Consider the following 22,095-nt stretch of genomic DNA (forward strand, 5'->3'; position numbering starts at 1 on the left):
AAAGACAAATCAAGATTACCGTATCTTCTCTGAGTCACCTTCTAGGAGGACAGTTCACCTGGACAGAAGCTGTGCTTCTTTGCTGATGTTTAGGCGTCAGGCATCACCTACCTGTGAAACAGACCACTGTCCTCACAAGCATCATCCATGGGAGAGGTGTTCCAGGCCCTCCTGTGATCACAAAGGGAGGCCCAACCCATTCCTAAATGGAGCTTGGGGGGGCGGGTGCAGAAAATGAGCTGTGGGAGTGACAGTCTGTGTACTTTATAGCCCCTACCTCCCGGTGCCTCACAGCTCCGGCCTTCTGCCCCAGGCTAGGACCAATTCCAGCTCCTAGGTTGGTGAACCCAACAACAGCTTTCAGCTGTCTGGTTCTGAACACAAGCAAGAGAGGAAAAATCCACAAGTCCCCCTCCCCTTCTATGCTAACTTTTGGGGACTTTTGTCCCTGTGATCCGCAGGCAGCCCAACACTACTTTTCTTACTGTTACCTCTCACTTCACAGCTTCAGGTGGGGTAATAAATGAAAACAGAGGAACAACAGTTCCCAAAATGTGGTCCGAATGCCCCAGGGGGTCTCAAGGCCCTTTCAGGGTGCCTATGAGGTCTACATCATGATCCCCCCCCCTTTTTTTTTAATCCTAATCTCTCACATGTGCACGGTGGGGTTTTCTAGAGGCTACCTGATGTGTGATGACATCCTCTCTCTGATGGCTTATAGATACGTACTTGTGTTTTCTTGTACTTAAAAATCTTTTCCATTTGTAATTGATAAGACAGTAAATAGCAATAGATATAACTCACATAAACAAAAGCTCCTTGGTGTCCTCAATAATTTTTAAGAAGAAAGGAGCTTTAAGGCCAAAATGTGAGAGAACCACTGATTTTAAAAAGCACATGGTGTTTCCTGCTTTCCACTGTTCCTCACTCTCAATCTCCAGATAGCCACAACCCATTGTTACCCTGGGGGACCTGAACAGCCATGCAGAGGCCACAATCTGCACGGGAAGGAGTCCTCAGTTGCTCTGAGGACCCAGCTCAACTGATACCCGTGTCTGATAAGTTCCATCCCCATCGGGAAGAATGTCTCCATAACCTCTTTCTTAGACAATTTATTCCCCGTTTTTCAATCAGATCATGCAAATTTCTGGGGGGGTGAAAGCCATGAACTCTGCAGAAAGCAGTTGTAATCCTTGGAAAAGTTGTGGTTTGCTCTGACCTATGGGGCTCTAGAAAGAAGAAATAAAGTTACATACAGTACAGGTATCATAGGTACAGAGCTTACAATAGTAGAAATTGGCAACAGGGTTTCCCAATTAATTCTCTTCATTGTAGGAAACACGTAAAACCAAGAACGACCCAGAGCGCGGGTCCATCAACAACAAACTTATTTGTTGTGTACCTCCCTCTAGGGCAGCGTGCTGGCGAATGACGAATGTGGAGGTGAGCCAAGTTCTGTCCTCTAAGTGGGCAGAGTGGAGTAGCCTCATAGCTTTGAGTGTTTGGAAAGTGTGTCAGGATCATTTACTGTTAACCTTTGAAATACTTTTATGAGTCACAGAAAAGGAAAACTGAATTACAAAATGTGTGACTGTTTGTGATGAGTAATTCAGCAAAAGACTGGAGATTAGAACTCAGCCTTCCTTTTTTTTTTCAACTCCATGCTAGTGCAAATAGATTCCACAGCCACCTAGGCTCTGCTTGGGCTCCGAACTGCCTTGCGTCCTTGGGCCGGCACTTTTGTGATTGCTATGGTATGAATGTATGTGTCTCCCGCCCACCCCCCAGATTCACATGTGGAAACCATAACCAGCAAGGGTGACGGTATTAGTAGGTGGGACCTTTGGGAGGTGCTTAAATCCTGCCAGTGGAACCCTTATGAATGGGATTAGTGCCTTTATAAAAGAGGTTCTGAGGGGCACCAGGGTGGCTCAGCAGGTTAAACATCTGACTTCAATTCAGGTCATGATCTCATGGTTTGTGAGTTTGAGCCCCACATCAGGCTCTGTGCTGACAACTCAGAGCCTGGAGCCTGCTTCAGATTCTGTGTTTATTTTATTCAAGAGCCTGCTTCGGATTCTTCTTTGGATTCCCTCCCTGGCCTGTGGTACGTCTTTTTCTCACTCTCTCTCAAAAATAAACATTAAAGCAACAAAAAAGAAAGAAGTTCTGAGAGATCCCTGGCCCAGTCCTACCATGTGAGGACGTGATGAGAAGTCCACGGTCTCCAACTGAGACCAGGGACCTCATCTGAGCCCACTGATACCCTAATCTCAGACTTCCATTTTCCAGAACTGTGAGAACTACATTTCTGTTGCTTATGAGTCACCCAGCCTGTGGTGTTTTGTTATGCAGCCAAATGGATGAAAACAGTGACCGCCATCAGAAACAAACATAGGTAATAAACAGATTGTGTTGTGGTTATGCCCTCAAATTCACAGAGATTCGCATCACAGAGGGGCACCTGTAGTGAAAGACAAAAAACAAAAACAAAAAACAAAAAACACCACACCCTGTCCCTACGTGGACTTCCTTCTCCTTGACTATTCTGCTAATTTTCCAGATGGTGCTGTCTTTCACATTCCGGCTGAATTGGGTCCCATCCAGATGTGAGCCATGCAGAGCCGGACAACATCCTGGAAGGGCTGCCTCCCACCCATCCGTGGGCCTCACCCCTACACCCCACCTTGCTATCTGGTACTCTGATAAAAGGAGGAACCTTGTCTCAACAAAATCTTCCTTCTCTTTTTCCTGAGGCTTGGAGGGGGAGCAGAGGTATCCATGCCATACTTCCAGTACTCTTCCCACACAACCCAGCGGTCCAGGTTCTCCCCTGTCTTCCCAAGAGCTCCTCATCCCAGGGAGAATCAACAGGGTTGGTATTAACCCTCACATCCCAACTTACAGCAACTTTGTTCCAGTTTTCCTACCTTCTCCCTCCCTTCCCTGAGAGCAGGAGGGCAGGCAACTAACAGTTCTCTCTCTCTCTCTCTCTCTCTCTCTCTTTTAGTGTTTATTAGTTTTGAGAGAGACAGAGCATGAGCGGGAGAGAGGCAGAGAGAGAGGGAGACACAGAATCCGAAGCAGGCTCCAGGCTCTGAGCTGTCAGCAAAGAGACCGATGCGGGGCTCGAACCCATGAACCACGAGATCATGACCCGAGCCGAAGTCAGATGCTTAACTGACTGAGCCACCCACCCAGGCACCCCTGTTTGCACTCAAAAGTTACGCCACTCATCAAAATCTGGGAGTGGAGATTCATCTGGTCCCTCTTCCTATCTGCCCAGACTTGCCCTAAAATGTCTCCGTGATCAACGGTCCAGCACAACCCCAAGTCAGCCGTAGATTTCAGCCAGATCCTAAGCTGTCAGAGATTTTCCGGTCTGACAACAATGATGACATTTAATGTGTAAGCAGAGAACCACCGTGTACAAAGTGCTGCCATGTACGTTTTTCACACCAATGTCTGTGGTCTAGGCATTATCACAACTTTATTTTACTCAAGGTTATTGCTTTGTTTGCTTAGCGTCTATTAGCTCTGCTTTTTTCTGATAATAAGAACCCCTGCTCCTGACAAACACATAACACATATTAGAAAATTAGTTTACCTGACTCTAATGTGTGCTTCTGTTAAGAAGCACCAATCTTTTTTTTTTTTTAAATGTTTATTTACTTTTGAGTGAGAGAGAGAGAGAGAGCAAGCAGGGGAGGGGCAGAGAGAGAGAGGGAGACACAGAATCTGAAGCAGGCTCCAGGCTCTGAGCTGTCAGTACAGAGCCCAACGTGGGGCTCGAACCCACAAACCATGAGATCATGACCTGAGCTGAAGTCTGATATTTAACTGACTGAGCCACCCAGGCATCCCTAAAACATATCAATTTTAATCCTTCCACCCAAACATAGCCCACAGTGTATTGGTTTCTCTCTTTCTCTCTCTCTAGCCCCCAGATCCGGTCTCTGACCTTCCGTGCTTGGCTTCGTGCCCTGGGAGGTTATGCTCATCAGACTGCCCCTGGGGTCTCCTTGGCCTGAGTAGTTTTGGCCAGTGGAGGAGCATCCTCAGCAAATGTCAGAGAGCCAAAAGAGGGAAGGGTTGGGGTCACAAACACCTGTTCCCCAACCACCTCACTGCAGTCTGCCAGCTGCTGTGTTTCTCCACAGGCACAGCACTTGCTAGAAGGCGCTTCTCTAGGGCACCGACCCTTGCTCGCCCCTTCAGATTTGGGGGTGTAACGGTTTCCCTGTGCTGCAAGTCTCTGGGTACTTCACTGTGCCTTACTGGTCTCCCCAGTCCTGATTGTACCTCTGTGCATGATCCCGTGATTGAATTCTATTCAGTGAAATCATTTTGAGTGTGCCAGTTATTTCTTACCGGGATTCTGTTACCCACAGCCAATCTTAGAAACTCGTCCTGATGGTTGCAGTGATTAGTCTGGGGAGTGGCACACAATCCGATTCAGACCAACCGTAGTTCTCCTGTGAAAAAAAGTATTTTTGTAGCTAGAATTGGGAGAGAGAAGCCCATTCCTCTAGAATGGTGAAGCTAGGAGGATATGCATAAGCTTTATGCTGGCTGCCACATCCCCACTTCATGGAAAAAGCCATCCGAATCTTGGTTTTAGTTTCTTGGGCTCTCACACAGCCCTGATTCTTGTCTTTCAAATAGCTTCCTCTTTGTGTCTAAGCCAGTTTGAGTAGATTTCTGTTACCAGCAACCATTGCAATTAAGATGGTTATTCAGCTAGTGAGTGGGAGGGTTGAAGTTCAAACTCTAGTCATCTGCCTCCAAAGCTGATATTCTCGGGCAGATAGTCCACATTCATAACTGTGACCCAGATGCCTCCCCAAAGCCTGTCACAGCTCTGAAAAGTCCCACCATTAAAGATCACTCCTAGGGGAAAAGGCATGTTGTATCTAGGAGTTACCCATAGCATGATACAGACATAAATGCATTTTGAATGGTAAGATTATGTGAAAAGTCTGTATTAACTAAAAGTTGACCAACTGAGTCATATCTTTAATGTCTAAGAGGAACTTTATACTGAAAGGAATCTTATGATAAATCTAGTAAAGACCCTCCATTTGTTTTCTTTATAAGTCCAGATTTTCGCTCATACTGGTACTGTATGAGCCCTCAGTTTAATAAACCACTTATAGGAATGGCTCCCTCCCAAAGTATTTCCCAGCTTATCACTGACAGGAGATGGAAGGATTTGTCTCACCGGATACCTCAAAAAGGAGGTGTCCCTTGGAAGTACTCCACTCTATCAAGACAAGCGGAGTTGCTGAATCTTGTCCAGATGCTGATAAAAAGTAACTAAGGGAAGTTTTCACGGGGAGTTACAGATCACCACAGTGCAACTAACAAGGTGGATTTCAGAATGGGGTGACTATAACCTAGATTAGAGGAAGTTATATATAAACCCAAGGGTTCTGAGGATGTAGGGACCTGGTGTTCTCCCTTCTTGTTACCTATCCTTTGCAGGATATCTTCCCCAAACTGCAGGAACCTCTCTAATGAAGCAGTATGTTCTTCTTCTAGCCAATTCTTTTGATATTAACTCATGCCAATTAGCCTCCTGTGCCCACTTGGTAATGTGAGCCACATTATCAATAACCATCTAGGAAAGGATATCTTTAGTGAAGATCGTGAAATCTTGTCCATCATAGGCCTGCTGGAGAAACATGGTGCTTCTGTCCTCCAACAACTCCGAGCCAATGATTCTCTGGTAACTGTGAAACCCTGGCACACACGTGCAGGTCACGAAGGGGCTTAGACAGGGACATGGAGGTGGGCATCCAGGTGATGACTAGGGGAATGGCTGGAAGCGTCCTCTGCCCCCAAATACATCACCCCACAGGCATGCCTCCAGGAGGTTCCTGTGAGATAACCCACTCATCAACAGATGTTTGCAGAATACCTCCTACATGCCATAGGAACATGATCATTTTTGCCTTGGGGAATTATCCGATAATGGGAATGACCCACACTGATAAACTTTATAATGTGGTAAAGGAGGGAAAGATATGCAAGAGCCAAAAATATCCTGGGAAAGTTAACATAGCAAGTCACTGTACATAAGCAAGCGGCTCACTGAGCCTGGCTGCCAGGAAGTGAGACACAGAATGGCCAGATTCAGAATGAGAAAGAAGCTACAGGTTAGAAGCCTGAATGGGCATGGCATAGAGATATGGAGGGCAAAGGACAGAGGGCTCCTGAGAAGAGACAACTCAGAAGATGCTTAGGGCAGGTGGCAGGCACTGAACGCCATCAGGCTTTGCCAAAAGAGTGCAGCTCAGCAACCAGCTGCTCGAGTTCACTGTCAGCCCAGGGCAACCACCTGCAGGGATGGGGGCTGGTGCAGGGGCGGGCCCATCTCTGCTGCCACCTGAGTGATTGTGCTGACTCTGCAGCTGCTTCCGTTCCACCTTGAAGGTCTGCTGCTGGCCCCTTGGCGGCTGAGTGTACCTCTCCCGGTGACCAGGCATGGGGTTCTCCACCATCTACAGAGCCCATGGCTCTTTCTGCCAAGAGACACTCGTAGGTAATGACAGGATGAGAAATAAATTCAGTGAAATAAATACATGCAGTGAATTGTCCAGGTGAAAAGATGTCAGAGTGAGTCCCCGGGAAGGAGGCATAAAAGGAAGATATTTAGAGTCACAGACAACCCACGTTAGTGCTCTGGGTTCAGCTGCATCCTGGGACCTAGCTGTCACTTCCTTTCACAGAATCACAGAACCCTAGGAACTGGGGCCTAGAAAGGATCTTAGAGCTCCAGCCCAAGACCTGGAGGCTTTTTCTGTCCAGGTTTGGAAATTTAGGAAGAAATTTTACAGGTAATCTCATCTTGGAAGTGAAGCAGAGAGCCCTGTTCTGGGCTTCGGGGAAGGACCCGTGATCACTCATTGGTCCCCCAGGGTTGCCGTAAGAGGGCTTGCAAACCCTGATAACCCACCCCCTTGTTTTATGAATGAAGGCTCTGGGTAGATAAATGAGGGCTCCCACCTTGCCCCTGTGTGTGCATGGGCAGGTACGTACACAAACACACACACACGCACACCCACACACACACCCCAGATCACTCAGAGAACCCACATGAGGGCTCAGCCTCCTGAGAAAAAGTGCTTTGAAAGCACAGTGCTTTTCCTCACTCTGTGCGGAAGGCTGTGGGGGCTGAGCAGAGTGAGGCCCTCTAACATGTGGGGCCACATCCACATCCAGGGACTTCTCTTGGTTGTCTAGGGACAGTACTAGACACCTCCTCCCCAGAGTGTTTCCAGATTACCCAGGTGGATGCTATTGTCCTTTTGTGAACTCTCTGAGAACTCAGATCTTCCCATGTGGCCCTTGCCACTGCAGAGAATCGTGGATGGGTGTCAGGTTCCCATTCCCCAGGCTGAATACTACTTAATAATGTTTATTCCTTCCTCTTTATTTGTAAGATATACTTAAGAAAAAAATATCGGGGCACCTGGGGGGCTCAGTCGGTTAAGCATCTGACTTCGGGTCAGGTCATGATCTCACTGTTTATGAGTTCCAGCCCCACATCGGGCTCTGTGCTGACAGCTCAGCACCTGGAGCCTGCTTCGAATTCTGTGTCTCCCTCTCTCTGTCCCTCCCCTGCTTGTTCTCTGTCTCTCTATCTCTCTCAAAAATAAACCTTAAAAAAATTTAAAATATATAGAGAATTTAACAAAATCATCTCACAAGCGGTTAGGTCATCTTTGGTGCATACAAGTCTGTCCACACTTTGCTTTTTTCTAAAACTATGTCTGAAAGAATTCATGTAGGCTGTCTTTTAGAACCGGCCGCCCCAAGGCCAGGATGCCTTTACCTTAACTATGGGGGGACACAGGATTCCCTGAGGCTGCAACCAGGCCTGCCGGGGCCCCTTCCGCCTGATTGCACCAGTTCTGTAAAAGCAGAACTGTTCTCTCCTTTCTCCCTGCTTCTCTAGCAGAGGTGGGGGCCGCTTGGCAGGGCTCAGAGTAGGCACCCAGCCCCGTGGGCCCCTCCGTGGAGGTGGTATTCTGCACGTCAGCTGCAGCACTGAGCAAGATGGAGTCTGGTCTTCCTTCCTTAGGCCTGGGCGGAACTGAAGACCCCAAGGCCCCTTTCCATGGCTCTGAACTTTTACCGTCTCCGTTTCCTTCCTGGGGCTGGGGGGTGGGGGGATGAGGGTTGGGATGAGGAGGCAACAGTGGAAGACACTCTCAAGTTGGGCATAAGTGTCTTTCCCCAAAAAAGTGTTGGTTCTTGTAAAAATCAGATCCAGAGATTGAAGCAGAAGGACAAGCACTACCCCCGAATCAATAGTTATCACATTCTGCCTTCTATTCTCTTTATCTTCACTTACCTTCTACCGCCTTCTCGATGCTAAAGCCCTTAAGGACTGGGACTTTGCTTTTTTCCTTTGTGTTTCCTGCCAAGGCCTACCACAGGGAGGCTTGGCACATGGTAGGAGCTTCATAAATATTTGTGAATTAAGTTGTTGGCAGAGCATTTTATTTCTCTGCCTTGAAATATGCTGAGATGCACAGGAATCTATTTAACCTGGAATGCATACCTTTAAAAATACTTTTCGGAAAGTGCAGGCTGGCGAATGGGGAGCAGAGCTGAAATCTAATTTACACCCAGTCTGGAATCTGCACAAGGTGTATGTGCTTGAACCTGCAACCGATTTTGAAACTGTTCCACTTCTCTACATCTGGAAAGGCTTTTGTGGCTACTCTGCAGATACGCAATGGTTTAAAGAAGGAGGCAAGAGGAAGAGCAAGTCATGAACGTTAGTTCTCACATCTTCTTAGTATCCATCCGTGTATTTGACAAGCATGTGAGCGCTTCCTCTGTGCCAGGCACTGTTCCAGGCCCTAAGCACACAGCACACAAAGCAGATACAAATGTCTGCCCTTGTGAAGGCTTCACCCTAATAGATGGAGGGGGGGAAGGCAGACAATGCAAAATACATGAAATATATATCATGTCTCTTAAAAGGTAGAATGGATATAAAGTTGCAAAGGGGACTATGCAGTACAATTTAAAACAGCGATGCTGGGGCGCCTGGGTGGCGCAGTCGGTTAAGCGTCCGACTTCAGCCAGGTCACGATCTCGCGGTCCGTGAGTTCGAGCCCCGCGTCAGGCTCTGGGCTGATGGCTCGGAGCCTGGAGCCTGTTTCCGGTTCTGTGTCTCCCTCTCTCTCTGCCCCTCCCCCGTTCATGCTCTGTCTCTCTCTGTCCCAAAAATAAATAAAAACGTTGAAAAAAAATTAAAAAAAAAAATAAATAAATAAAACAGCGATGCTTGTGAAAGGCGTCCCCCAGAAGGTGACCTCTGAACCAGTGACTGCCAGGAGTGAGGGAGCCACGCAGGTATCCGGGGACACCAGTCCAGGCAGGGGACTGTACAAAGACCTGGAGGAAAGGGAAGGCAGGGCATGTTCCAGGAGCAGCAAGAAGGCCTGGGGCTCGAGCGGACAGAGGGGGGAAGAGTAAGTCAGAATCCCTTCCACACTTATTCATAGGAAAAAAACCTACAGAAATCAAATTCCAGGCAAAGAATGGGAGAGAAGGAAAAGGGATTCGAAAAGAAATTGTTTCTTTTTTTTTTTTTTTTTTTAGTTTAGTTTGAAGAGGGGGAGGGGCAGAGAGAGGGAGAGAGAGTCCTAAACAGGGTCTGTGCTAATGGAGCCCTGTGCAGGGCTCAAACTCCTGAACCATGAGTTCATGACCTGAGCTGAAACCAAGAGTTGGACGCTTAACCAACTGAGCCACCCAGACACCCTCAAAGAGACTGTGTTTCTGAGCTAAGCTGGATTGGTATAGATAGAACTTCCCTTGGAATCTGGGATTCCTTTTATGACATCAGGTCTATATGCCCGGGCCACGCCAACAAGCAAAAAACAAAACAAACAAGCATCAGCAACTTGGAGCATCTCTGCGCAACGGGAGGATCTGGGCTATGAGTGTCGCTGACATCATCTCCATACATATTTCATACATATTTACAACTCATATAATTTCACTTTCTTATGAAAATATAACCTTATAAAAATCTGCATTATCCAGAGTTTATAAGAGGGAATTAGAAACATGGTCCGTCGACAATGCTGTCCAAGTACAGCGTGATGTCTTTTTGCCAACCTCAATCTCAAGCCAGGTGCTGGTTTTTCCGAGCAGTCTGTCTCCACCAGCCAGGCCTGGCTTCAAAGGCTGCTCTGCCCCTGAAGGCTGGCCTTCATCTGCCGGTCATCTGCCCGCCTACCCTCCTGCAGCTGCGGCGTGGCTCTGCTCCAGGGCATCGCAGCCCTCTCCCCTTGCTTTGCCACAGGCCCACTTACCCATCTGGTGTGTCCACAAGTACAGGTCACGCTTGCTCCTTAGTTGGGCTTCCGAAATGCTACTTCAGCCGTGATGGGAAGTTGCTGGACAGATGTTAAGTCAGTAACAGAACAGAAAAGATAGAGGGAGATCCATGGTACCCTTTCTGTCTTGGTGCATTAGACCTTATGATAATTTATATCCTACAGATACGTTGCTCAGATGATCAGATAGTATAATTACGCAGGTTGAGAATCATTTGAAAAAAACCTGTATCTGACCATTTTGTATTTCATACAATTCAATCTGATCGTTTGATTCTTTCTTCTGGTTCCAATAATTATGAAATTAGATTTCTCTCACCTTTTTCACGGACAGATTATCAGCATCAACTCACTTATTGAATGGAAATTTGCAGTTTATTTTATTTTTTTTTAACGTCTGTTTTTGAGAGACAGAGACAGAGCTCAAGTTGGGGGAGGGGAGAGGGCAGAGAGTGACAGAGACACAGAATCCGAAGCAGACTCCAGGCTCTGAGCTGTCATCACAGTGCCCAACGTGGGGCCCGAACCCACAAACTGTGAGATCACGACCTGAGCCAAAGTGGGAAGATCAACCCACTGAGCAACCCAGGCGCCCTGGAAATTTGCAATTTAGAATTTAGTCTTCTATCCAGGCCAGTCCAACTGCTTCTTAAAGGACCTTGGCTGCCCTGTCCCAGCAGCCTCTGACAGATATTGCTGACAAGCCTGAACACCACAACTAAACCACCCTTAGACCAGATGCAGTGGTCACATTCTAAATTGCGTTCCCTTTAACCTGTAGATTGACTAGTTGGGCCATTTTTACAAAGGACTGTGAAAATTACTGGATTATACAATGATTGATGAGGTGTTTGCAGATATTCATCCGTGGGGGCAATGTACATTTATGGGTATCTGTGATGTACAAGGAATGGTGAGGCAATGTCAGGAACAGTAAACAAATCAGATCCCAGTTCTGTCCTCCAGGAACTTACAGTATTATTGCAGACCTAAAGCATGGACAGAAATAAATACAAGGCAGCAACACAGGGCAGCAAGCAGTAAGTGCTATGAAGGAAGTACCAACAGAGTACTCCGGTAGCTCGGCAAAGACAGACTCTGTTCTCGTATGAAGGTATCCAGAAATGCTCCAAGACGGAGGTAGCAAATCGTCCATGAAGTTGGGCCTCCAATGGTCCGTGAAGGGCAGCAGCATTTGAATCATAGCCATCAGAGAACTCCAATTTATCTCTTGAGTACAGGCCGTGTGTTAGGTACCATGCTAAGTCCTTGATAAACATGAGTTTCATTTATTCCTCACAGCAACCCTTTGAAGTAGGTCTTGTAATTCCCATCTCGCAGATGGAAATTAGGGGCAGAGAGATCAAGAAAATTGCCTAAGATTATCCCTAGAATCCTTAAGTGGAGGAGACAGGATTCACACTCTGATCTCTTGCATGGGCACTCCCTCCACCTTAGATTACCCAACTTGCCCTAACATAGGGGCACTTCCCCTTTCCAGGCTCTATTTCAATCTCCTCCTCGCCTGGTCATCCCTGTTCTCTCCCGCCCCCTTGTGTCACAATGACTCATTGTCCCCGATTTCCCAGTCCTTGAGGGCCCAGGCTCCAGATCTTACAAGTGGCTGTGGGTCCTGATCGGATAACCAGGTCAACAAAATTCCAATTAGTATTTGTTCGTTCTCCCAAATGGCCCTATGCCTTAATACAATCAGACTGATTATGATTCCTGGGAACTACTCTTTGGAATTTCAGGCATTGTGGGAATGAGGGGGAGAAGCAGACAGTAATACTTTTAGTTAAAAGGATCTTTGGACACTCCTCAAACCGTGCAGTCACGTGGGTGCTTCTATGCCCAGTAAGAACTGCTAATCTCCTCACCACTCACCTAAGACAGGAACTTATTGAAGGCCCCCAAGTACTGAATGTGACAAGTTGATTTTTTAAGTTCCTCTTTCAAGGCTACCTTTTTGGAGGTTACCAATGTCTTATCTCATATAAATTTTATTCTTTTCTGAATTTCCAGTAGGCACAGGCCCAGCTGCTAGGCATACAGCAATGAATACATCAAAGTCCCTTTCTCTGAGCTCTTTTCGATGACAAAGACTGGCAATAGATAAATACATAATACAAGATCAAGTGGTAATAACGTGTGTGAAGAAAAGTAAAGCAGAGACAGAGACCGTATGAAGAGAGCTGATCTTTTAGATAGAGGGACCAGTAAAGGCCTCTCTGAGCAGGTGGCATTTGAGAAGAAATTTGGGTACAGGGAGGAAGTGAGCCATAGGAGAAGAAACTTCCAGAGAGAACAGCAAGCCCAAGTCCTTGAGGAGGGTGCACAGAGGAATATAAATAGTAAGGAGAACCCCGTAGGGCCACATAGAGCTTTAGAGAATGAATGAATGAGCTCTGGTAGGTTTTTTTCTTAGTACTCTCTGTATACAATGATGACCATATGGTCTCATATTTCCCAGAAGAACTCCAACTTATGAATCTTACTCTTTTTAAGTGATTCACTGAAGTTGTAAGAAAATGTAATTTGATATGCATACTCTTGAAAGGTATTCCAGAATAAATATAAATTGGGACATCAGAAAGAATGTCCTTTGTCATCTGTCTCAATTTGGGTTTCATAAAACAAGTGTGTAAAGAGACATTGCCTCATCTTTAACTTATGCCCCTTCCCTCCAGTTCTTGGCAACCCCCTGGGGTAAGAAGATTGAGGTCAATGGGTTTTAAGAAAGAATAGGCAGATATTTTAACTAGTCAGAAGAAAAACCTACAAATGAGTTCAATTTCTCAAGTTTAGATAGATTCCACGTCAGCCAAAAAGAAGAGAGCCTTAGGGGAGTGAAACATTGTCTTAGAGAAATTTTGGTTACACGTACCTTGGCAACAGCTCCATGGAAACAGACCGAAGTCTAATAAAGTCTATAGCAAAGGCCCACATTTTCTCATGTTAACTCTTTGAACTCTAGGCCATTTCTAAGCAGATAATCTGCAAGTCTGCCTTTTAACACTAGTCTGGTTGGCAACTTAGGGGGCTTATCCATCACCAGTCCTTGTCTCTGAAGGACCCTACCATTTGTGAAACAGATTGATATAGCAGATTGATACACCCATAGAATTCTGAGTTAGTACCGAGAGACTGACCTTGATTATTTCAAGATGAAACACACAAACCACATATGGCTTTGCAAGAGAGATACCATATATGCCCCACACTAATTACACCCACACACATCAGGTCACAGTTTCACACAGGCTGAAGTGAAGAACAGGATGAGTTGTAAAGTGTGAAACATCATTTTTTCCCCTACACATTCTACACACATTTCTATACACATTCTACAACTACAGAAAACCACAGTTGCAAATTTGTAGTCATGATTGCTGCCCAAATTCTATATGGCTCACAGTCAGATAACTTCAACTTCTTAGAGATAATACCTTTAATATAAATTCACTCAGGAAGTATTAAGTGCCTATTGGTCACTAGGTATTGCCTGGGAAATAAAGAAGAAAAGAATGAGGTGATCTCTCCCTGCCTTTAAGGGAAGAGTTTTGCAAATAGAAAATTATAGAACTGTAGACAGGCACTATGGACTACAGAGGAACAGTCTACTACAGGCTGGGGAGCCAATGAAAGCAACACTCTGGAAGTGACATTGGAGTTATCTTGACATTTCCTGGAGTCGTGACCCCAAACACTCTGGTATCTCTTCCCCATGTTTCCCTATCTAGAAGCTCCTACTCAAGGCCAGCATTAGGCACAAATATCACGTAGACCAAGTCTCATTCATAACCCTGTCTCCCTTCCTTGTCAACATCCCTCAGAATGCTCAGTCGGGGTTTGGCAGGACACAGCCTTCACTCCAAATGAGTCACATAAAGAGACCTGAAGGAAGAGACTCTTTGTGTATGTATGGGCAAGGTTAAGGGACTAAATGAGGGATGATGGCGCACATAGAAGCTAGCAATCATGGAAAGCCATTATCACTCCTAGAGTTGCAGAGATAAGAGAAGCAAATAGTGTTATCAAGGTTCAGTTGGTCTAGATCCATGAAGAAGCGACTACTCAGGCAAAACTATATCGCAGAGGGACACAGCTACTACCAGAGGCATTGCAGAAAGAGGGCAAGGAGGAAGAAGAAAATACCCCCAACCTCTCTTTCCTCCCTGCTCTCTCATCTCTCTCCTTTCAGTGCCTCCCATTGGTGAACCCAAATTGAAATTAGCCTGCAAGAGCACTAGGTAATGCAATCTGTAGCAGTCAACTTCCTAGGGCACAAGGCAGGACAGAGAAGGCTTGGAGTCTAATGAGTCAACAGGAGAATAACCAACACAAAATGACCTTTCCTACCCTTTATAGCTGACTTGTTTCATTTCAAATTACACCAATGATCAAAGTGCCAAATATCCACATCCAAAGGTGCTGTGACATTGTGGTAAACCCCAGACTGTGGGCTCGAAAACCTGTATCTGCTTCGGACTCTGCTCATTATATGAGCTGAGTCAACCTCTGTATTCTGGGCCTGGGTTTCCTCACCTTGATTTTTTTTTTTTCCTTAGCCTACAAGTGTTAGTGAGACAATTACATGAAAGATTCTGTGCAGGGGATATTATTGGAGAGTTCTTTGAGGATCAAATGTAGGTGATATATAAGCTTTGAGCTTCTAGAATATCATCCATTTCTTTCTCTCTTCCTCTTTCCATCATTTGTATCTTATCCTCCTCACCCCTAGTCTTTCCCATTTCTGACTTGAATGGTGGGACTTTACTGGATTAAATTTCTGTGGAAGTAGGAACTATGTCTGTCTTGTTTACTGTTATATCTCCAAAAGTGCTTGACACATAGTAGCCCATCAACCAACATTTGTGGAATTAATACACAGATGATTTAAAAGAGCTCTGACTGTCAAGTTCATGAGTCACCACCTATGGTGGTGACCCAGACCGAGTTCTAGACATTGCTTGCCAACCCACTCAGGAGTACCAGTCCCTCGCTGGATGAGCAGTTGCTTAAGGCAGAGAAGCCTGGTGCTTCCAGCCCATGGGCCTTCTCCTGTATTTAGGACAACAGGAGGCATCTGCTTTTCCAGTGACATGGATCCCCTAAAAAAATAAAAAAATCCTCCTACTCAATTGATATTTCTTACACCCAGTAAACAAGTCCAGAACCATGGTTTTATCTTTCTATGATCTTTTGTTATAGGTAGGGCTTATGGTAAGGAGGAAAAACAAACAAACAAACAAACAAACAAACAAACAAAGTAAGCCTGAGCAATGGATCTGCTCCTCTATTCAATGCCCCTGAAACTCTGGGCACATCCCCATGAACTTCACTAAGCTAGTAAAGAGAAACAAAAGGAAAGGAAAGGATTTGAGCAAAAAAGAAGGGTAGCAATGCTCAGAAGGAAAGTGAGGGGGTTACCAGGAGTGTCTTTCCGGAATGGCTTCTGCCCCTCAGCAGGTAGGTGACCTCAAAAGTCTACACACATGAACTGGAAAACTGTCCAGCTGGCCATCAATCATGCAAGTCCTGGGTTTCATAAATATGCTTTTCCACCCTTGGCTTCATCATTTCACCACCGGGGGAAGACAAGCTGTTCCCCTCAGGCTGCCTCACCTTTGGGTTCAGAACAAAGAAAAGTTGTGATACTCACAGGCTGTGCTTCACTGTTAATACAATGATAAGAGGTAATGAGAGAACCGTCAGCCCCTAGAGTCCTTCTCTTTAGGAATCTTTGAATTGAAACACCAGCCCTTGCTCTTCAGTGACTTAACTGAGCAACACCTAGGGGAGAAATAGTGTCATCAGTTGCTAGGTAGAATAGGGAGACAAAAGGACGGTGTTGACTGCCTTCTAAGGTGACTTTTAACCCTTTATTGGTCTCACACACTGCCCATTCAGCTCTACTTCCTTTTTCCTGTCTGGGCCTGTCCCCCAGCTCCCTGGACAAACTCAAGCTGCTGTTTCCCAATGTGGCATGCTCTTCTGATGACAGCGCAGTCACAGCTTGATCCTGGGGGTTGCTAATCAAGAGAGCCAAGCGGCTGCCCCTCAGAATCTTCTGTCAGGCCTTTTCCTTGCCCTCCTTTATTTAACAAGCATTTTTGAAATGCAAAAAATGCTCACACACTTCTGGTGTGCTGGTCTCAACCCTACTCCTAACTTTTAAATATTTCTGGAGCATAGCTATGTGCAAGGCACAGAAAGACTAAGAATACGTGGTCCCTTAAGGAGCTCAAAAGAAAAGAAGTCTTTGGTTCTTCCCTGGAGCTTAGATTTCACCTAAGGTCAATGCAAAAGATTCACACAAAGTTCCTAGGACTTGGAACTCCCTGCTCTGGCTTCTGACAGTCTTAGACCCCTTTGTCTGCTATTGCAGGTACCGCTTCGAGGGTCCAGTTATTTTTAGCTTACGTCTATCCTCCTTGCTGCTCTAGCACCGTGCAAAACAAGCTCAAAAAATGCTTGTCTGCATTCCTTGGTGTAGGTCCCCTTTCGACAATAGCATCCCTTTGACCTTGCTTCCTTTGTCACATCTTCTCTGAATCTGACCCCTTTCCCTTCCTTTTATAAGGACCCTTGGGATTACCTTGGGCCCACCAGGTATATATATATATATATATACATATATATATGTATATATATATATATACATATACATATATATATACATATACATATATACATATATACATATATACATATATATATATATACGCATCTGACTACATATGTATGTATATAAACACACTTGGGGGGCTGTTCATTTTACCAAAATAGGGTTTCACATCCTAATACTATTTTGTAAATTGTTTTTCACTTAGCAATACCAACAATGCACTTTAAAAAGTAGAATAGCTTTAATAGTCCTTAAATTCTTAAATAAATAGATTTAATGACAATCAAGATCCTAAAGGACAATGAAGCCTGCCCCGCCCACTAAGCTGGGAATCACTGGGGTAGGGAGTGTCCTGGGAATTGTCCTTGGGAAGAGCAAGTCTCCCTCTGCGGAATTGTCTAGCCTTAAATCTCAGGCTGCACTTTTCAGTGTCCTGTGCTTATCTTGTTCACTATGGATCCCTTTAACTATGTCTTGGCTTCATGTGTGTGTGTGTGTGTGTGTGTGTGTGTGTGTGTGTGTGTGCGTCTTGACTTTTAACACCCAATTTATTATATGTATCATAAGGCTTTTCTGACGAATCTGACCTATTTGCCAGTGGGACAAATCATCCTCAAAAACCAAAGACAAATTATCAAGTTAGCAGAAGGGTCTTGTTTGTTAAATAATGGTGTTTTCCACATAATGTAATTTATTACAGTCAATAAGTAGTTTCCTCTTGGCTATTTAAAAAAAATTTTTAATGTTTATTTTTTTTATTTTTGAGACAGAGAGAGACAGAGCATGAATGGGGGAGGGTCAGAGAGAGAGGGAGACACAGAATCTGAAGCAGGCTCCAGGCTGCGAGCTGTCAGCACAAAGCCCGCTGTGGGGCTGGAACTCACGGACCATGAGATCATGACCTGAGCCAAAGTCCCCCGCTCAACCGACTGAGCCACCCAGGTACCCCTCCCCTTGGCTATTTTTAAAAATTCAATAGGTGTGCATGTGTTCAAGCCTGTGTGAGCCTGCATGTGTATGTGCGTGGGTGTGTGTGAAGTCTGATCCATTTTTGTGCTTAGGTAAAATCCATTTGCTAATTTTGGGACAAGACTAGCCCTTATACAAATGGGCAGTAGGATCCTGTTGCAAAGAACACAGGTTTAGGAGTCAGAAAAACTTGTTTCCAAATGGGGCTCTGCCTTCCCTACCTATAAGACCTTGAACATATTATCAGCCTCTCTAAGCCTCAGATTTCTCATGTGGAAAATGAGGGTCATAACTCCTTACAGAGTTGTTGTGAAGATTCAATAAGATCCCCAGTGGTTCCCAGGACTTGTGACTTGTCACTTGCTGGGAATTTAGAGCACTATTATCACACATGCAATCACCATCATCACCCTTTAGCCATCCCAAATAAATCTGTAGTTTAAGAAAAGACAGTGGGTCTATCTGGTAATCTCAGTTCAAGCCCCCTAGCCCTGGTGTACAAACAAGTTGGTTACATTCTAAAACCTGCCCAACGTAGAAATTCTGGAGCCACTTCTGAAGATTATGCACTGATGATCACTTAGCGCAATGTCTGGTACATAGTAAGTAAATGTTAGCCATCGTTATTACCATTCTAGTTATTCACTAGTATACCAAGAGAGATTATGGTTTTTACTTCTCTGTGCACCAACAGATTTATAGAAAATGGTAAAGGTCATACCTACCCTCCTGCAATGGTTCAAATTCAATAACGTATTTTAACTTTTAATACTTACCAATATCCATTCATTCAGACATGAGTAACTTGCCTTATTCTAGAAAGAGTTTTAAACTGCTAACTTTTGATGTACTTTTTGCATATGTGGTCAGTTGGCTTCCTTATTTCTCTTTTTTGATTTTTTTTTCACTTTTTGTATTTCTAATTATCCAGGTAAAAATTGCCAAACTCACATTTTCTTTTTTCTAAATATAAATATTTTCTATGTATAAAAATGTTAGTATATATGTACAAATGTGTATGTAAAAATGACAGGAGTGTATATGTATGTATAAATGTGCATCTAAAGTGGACAGTGTATACAAAAATGTATATCATATATATAATTTTGTGTCTTGCTGTTTTGCATACATGTCATTATACACTTTTTAACATTTCTAACAGCCATCAAATGTATCTTCCATAAATTCTTAATCACTTCTTAGTATTTGGGATATATAAGCTGACTAGAATTCCTCTTTGTTTATTTTACACCAGTGTGTAAAGGGCAAGAGTGGGAGGTGTTGGTAACATCCAAGGAGAGGAAAGAAAACATAACCACTGTGTGGATATTTCCTGTGGTTGGGGCTAGGAAACATAGACAGCCATAGCTGGATCAATGGAAACCAATATAAGTGAATGTTTCCTAGAGTGTTCTAGAACACACACATGTATATCAGGGTTTTCAGAAGATTGGGAAAATGATGAAGAGCGTAATACCTAACATCTATGTAACACTTTTCTCCCTTACTCTATGCTGTTTCAAAAAGGATTTAGCGTGAACTCAACAACAAAAAACAACCCAATTAAAAGATGAGCAAAGTGTTTGAGGGGTGCCTCTCTGGCTCAGTCAGTAGAGCACGAGACTCTTGATCTTGGGGTTGTGAGTTCCAGCCCCATATTAGGTGTAGGGATTACTTAAAAATAAAATCTAAAAAAAAAAAAAAATCTGAATAGACATTTTGCTCAAGAAGATACACAAATGGCCAATAAGCACAGAAAAGATGCTGAACATCAATAATCGTTAGAGAAATGTAAATCAAAACCACCATGAGATACTGCCTCGTATCCGTTAGGATGGCTGCTATTAAAAACAAACAAACAAACAAATAAACAAAATAACAAGTGTTGGAAAGGATGTGGAGAAATTGAAGCCCTCATGCACTGTTAGTGGGATTGTAAAATGGTGCAGCTACTGTGCAAAACAGTCTGGTGGTTTCTGAAAAAATTAAAAATAGAATTAGCATATGATCCAGTAATTCCACTTCTGGATATATACCCAAAAGAATTGAAAGCAGGGTTTTGAAGTGATATTTGTACGCTTATGTTCATGCATTATTATTTACGAGAGCCAAAAGGTGCAAGGAACCTGAGTGACCATGGATGGATGAATGGATAAACAAAATGTGGTATGTACACACAACTGAATATTATCCAGCCTTAAACAGGAGGGAAATTCTGGGGCTCCTGGGTGGCTCAGTTGGTTAATTGTCCAACGTCGGTTCAGGTCATGATCTCATGGTTTGTGGGTTCGAGTCCCGCATCAAGTTTTCTGCTGTCAGCACAAAGCCCAATGCAGACCCTCTGTACCCACCTCTCTCTCTGCCCCTATCCGGCTCATTCTCTCTCTTTCTCTCTCTCTCTCTCTCTCAAAAATAAATAAACATTAAAAAAAAAAAAAAGGAAGGAAATGCTGACACATGCTACAACATGAATGAACCTTGAAGACATTACACTGAGTGAAATAAGCCAGTCACGAAAAGACAAATACTGTATGCTTTCAATTATGAGGTTCCTACAGCAGTCAAATTCACAGAGACAGAAAGCAGAATAGTGGTTGCCAGGGGGTGGGGGGAGGGGGAATAGGGAGTCGTTTAATTGGTACAGTTTTATTTTTGCAAAGGCGAAAAGAGTTCTGGAAATTGGTTCAGCGACAGTGTCAATGTACTTACCACTCCTGGACTGTATACTTAAAAATGGATAAGATGGTAGATTTTGTTATACGTATTTTACCACAATGAAGCGATTTTCAATTACTTTTTAAAAAGGATTTACGGTACTTAGAGTACCCCATTCTTTCCAAAATGCTTTCATATACATTATCCCAGTTGATCATTAGAACAACCTAGTGAGGGAGCGGGCTGGGTATTATTACTCCCATTTGGAGTAGACGAGATTGCCTTGTAGGGGTGTCATGGAGCTCCCACAGCTTTTAGGGGGAAGGGATGGCTTCCGTCTACCCAGAGTCCTTAATGACAGGATGTGATTCCACACTTTCTGATCCTCATTCTCATTGGATCCCTGGCCTAGTGGCCTGTGCTTGGGTCCCAGCAAGCTCCCTCTGTTGTCACTCACTCTCCTAACTTTGCAGACTCACTCAGAGACCGGAGGTTCTCCTGGATGTCCTCTCAGGACTGTACAGAAAACTCAGAGGTGGAGTTGCAGCCTCTGCCACCAGAATGAACAGAATCTGAGTGTTACAGTTTGATGAGTTCTAACAAAGGCATATAACTGTAACCCATGCTCCCATCAGGATAGAAAACATTTCCATCACCTCAGGAAGTTTCCCTTCCCAGTCAATACAACAAGCCCAAGGCAACTACTATTTTGGTATTTTATTCCATGAGAATTTTTAATTCTTTTTTTTTTTTTTTTGGTGGGGGGATGGGAGGAGATGGCTTTTTGCTGAGTATTCTTCCTGAGTGGTTGTTTATGCCAGGACCTTGGACCTATTAAACTAAAAAAAAGAAAAGAAAAGAGAAGAAAAGAATAAAGTAGCTTCCTTTGTTTCTTCCTCATTTTAATTATAGCTTCCCTTTCCATGGAGCCTGTCTGTCCCAATGGTCTGAGAGTGCCTTGAAGGCAAGGACCAAGCCTATTTATCTCTGTTCTTCAGTGCCTAGCACATAGTAAGCGCACAACATGTCCCAGGCACTGTTCTAAGTGGTTTTTACACATCAATTCATTTAATCCTTGTAAAACTCTAGGAGGAAGGTGTTATGATGGGGTCCATTTCACAGATGAGGACAGTGAGAGATTTAACAGTTTAGTGTTAAAGACACCATAGTCAGGAAGCAGCAGAACTGGGATTTGAACTGGAGCAACCCGGCTCCACATATGGCTCTTACTCAGTATTCTCATCTGCCCTTTAATTACATGTGCTTGTTGAATGAATGAAAAATGATCCTTTTTCACCTTCCCATCTCAGTATGTCCATAGCCAAATTAAATGGTTGTCTCCCAAAAGCTTCTCTTCCCCACATCTGACCTCACTGCTCCTACAGGAGACCCTGCAGGGTCTAAGAAGCACAGAGCCTTTCACCTCTTGGCTCCCTAGCCTCACTTAATCTCTCATGTCTAGGTGTCCTTTTTTTT

At 44.4% G+C, this 22,095-nt stretch overlaps 1 protein-coding gene across 1 annotated transcript; it reads right to left on the reverse strand.

Annotated features, from left to right (window-relative positions):
- Nucleotides 1–224: 224 nt before the first annotated feature.
- Nucleotides 225–6,530, reverse strand: LOC115505171 (major histocompatibility complex class I-related gene protein). Its single transcript, XM_036064354.1, is given in 4 exon segments — nucleotides 225–1,147; nucleotides 5,472–5,557; nucleotides 5,559–5,742; nucleotides 6,389–6,530. Coding segments are annotated over 4 exon segments (516 nt in total). The 5' UTR covers nucleotides 6,504–6,530; the 3' UTR covers nucleotides 225–1,016.
- Between the last annotated feature and the right edge of the window lie 15,565 nt (nucleotides 6,531–22,095).

This window comes from Lynx canadensis, chromosome F1, assembly GCF_007474595.2.
Source record: "Lynx canadensis isolate LIC74 chromosome F1, mLynCan4.pri.v2, whole genome shotgun sequence".
In the NCBI taxonomy this organism is placed as follows: Eukaryota; Metazoa; Chordata; class Mammalia; order Carnivora; family Felidae; genus Lynx; species Lynx canadensis.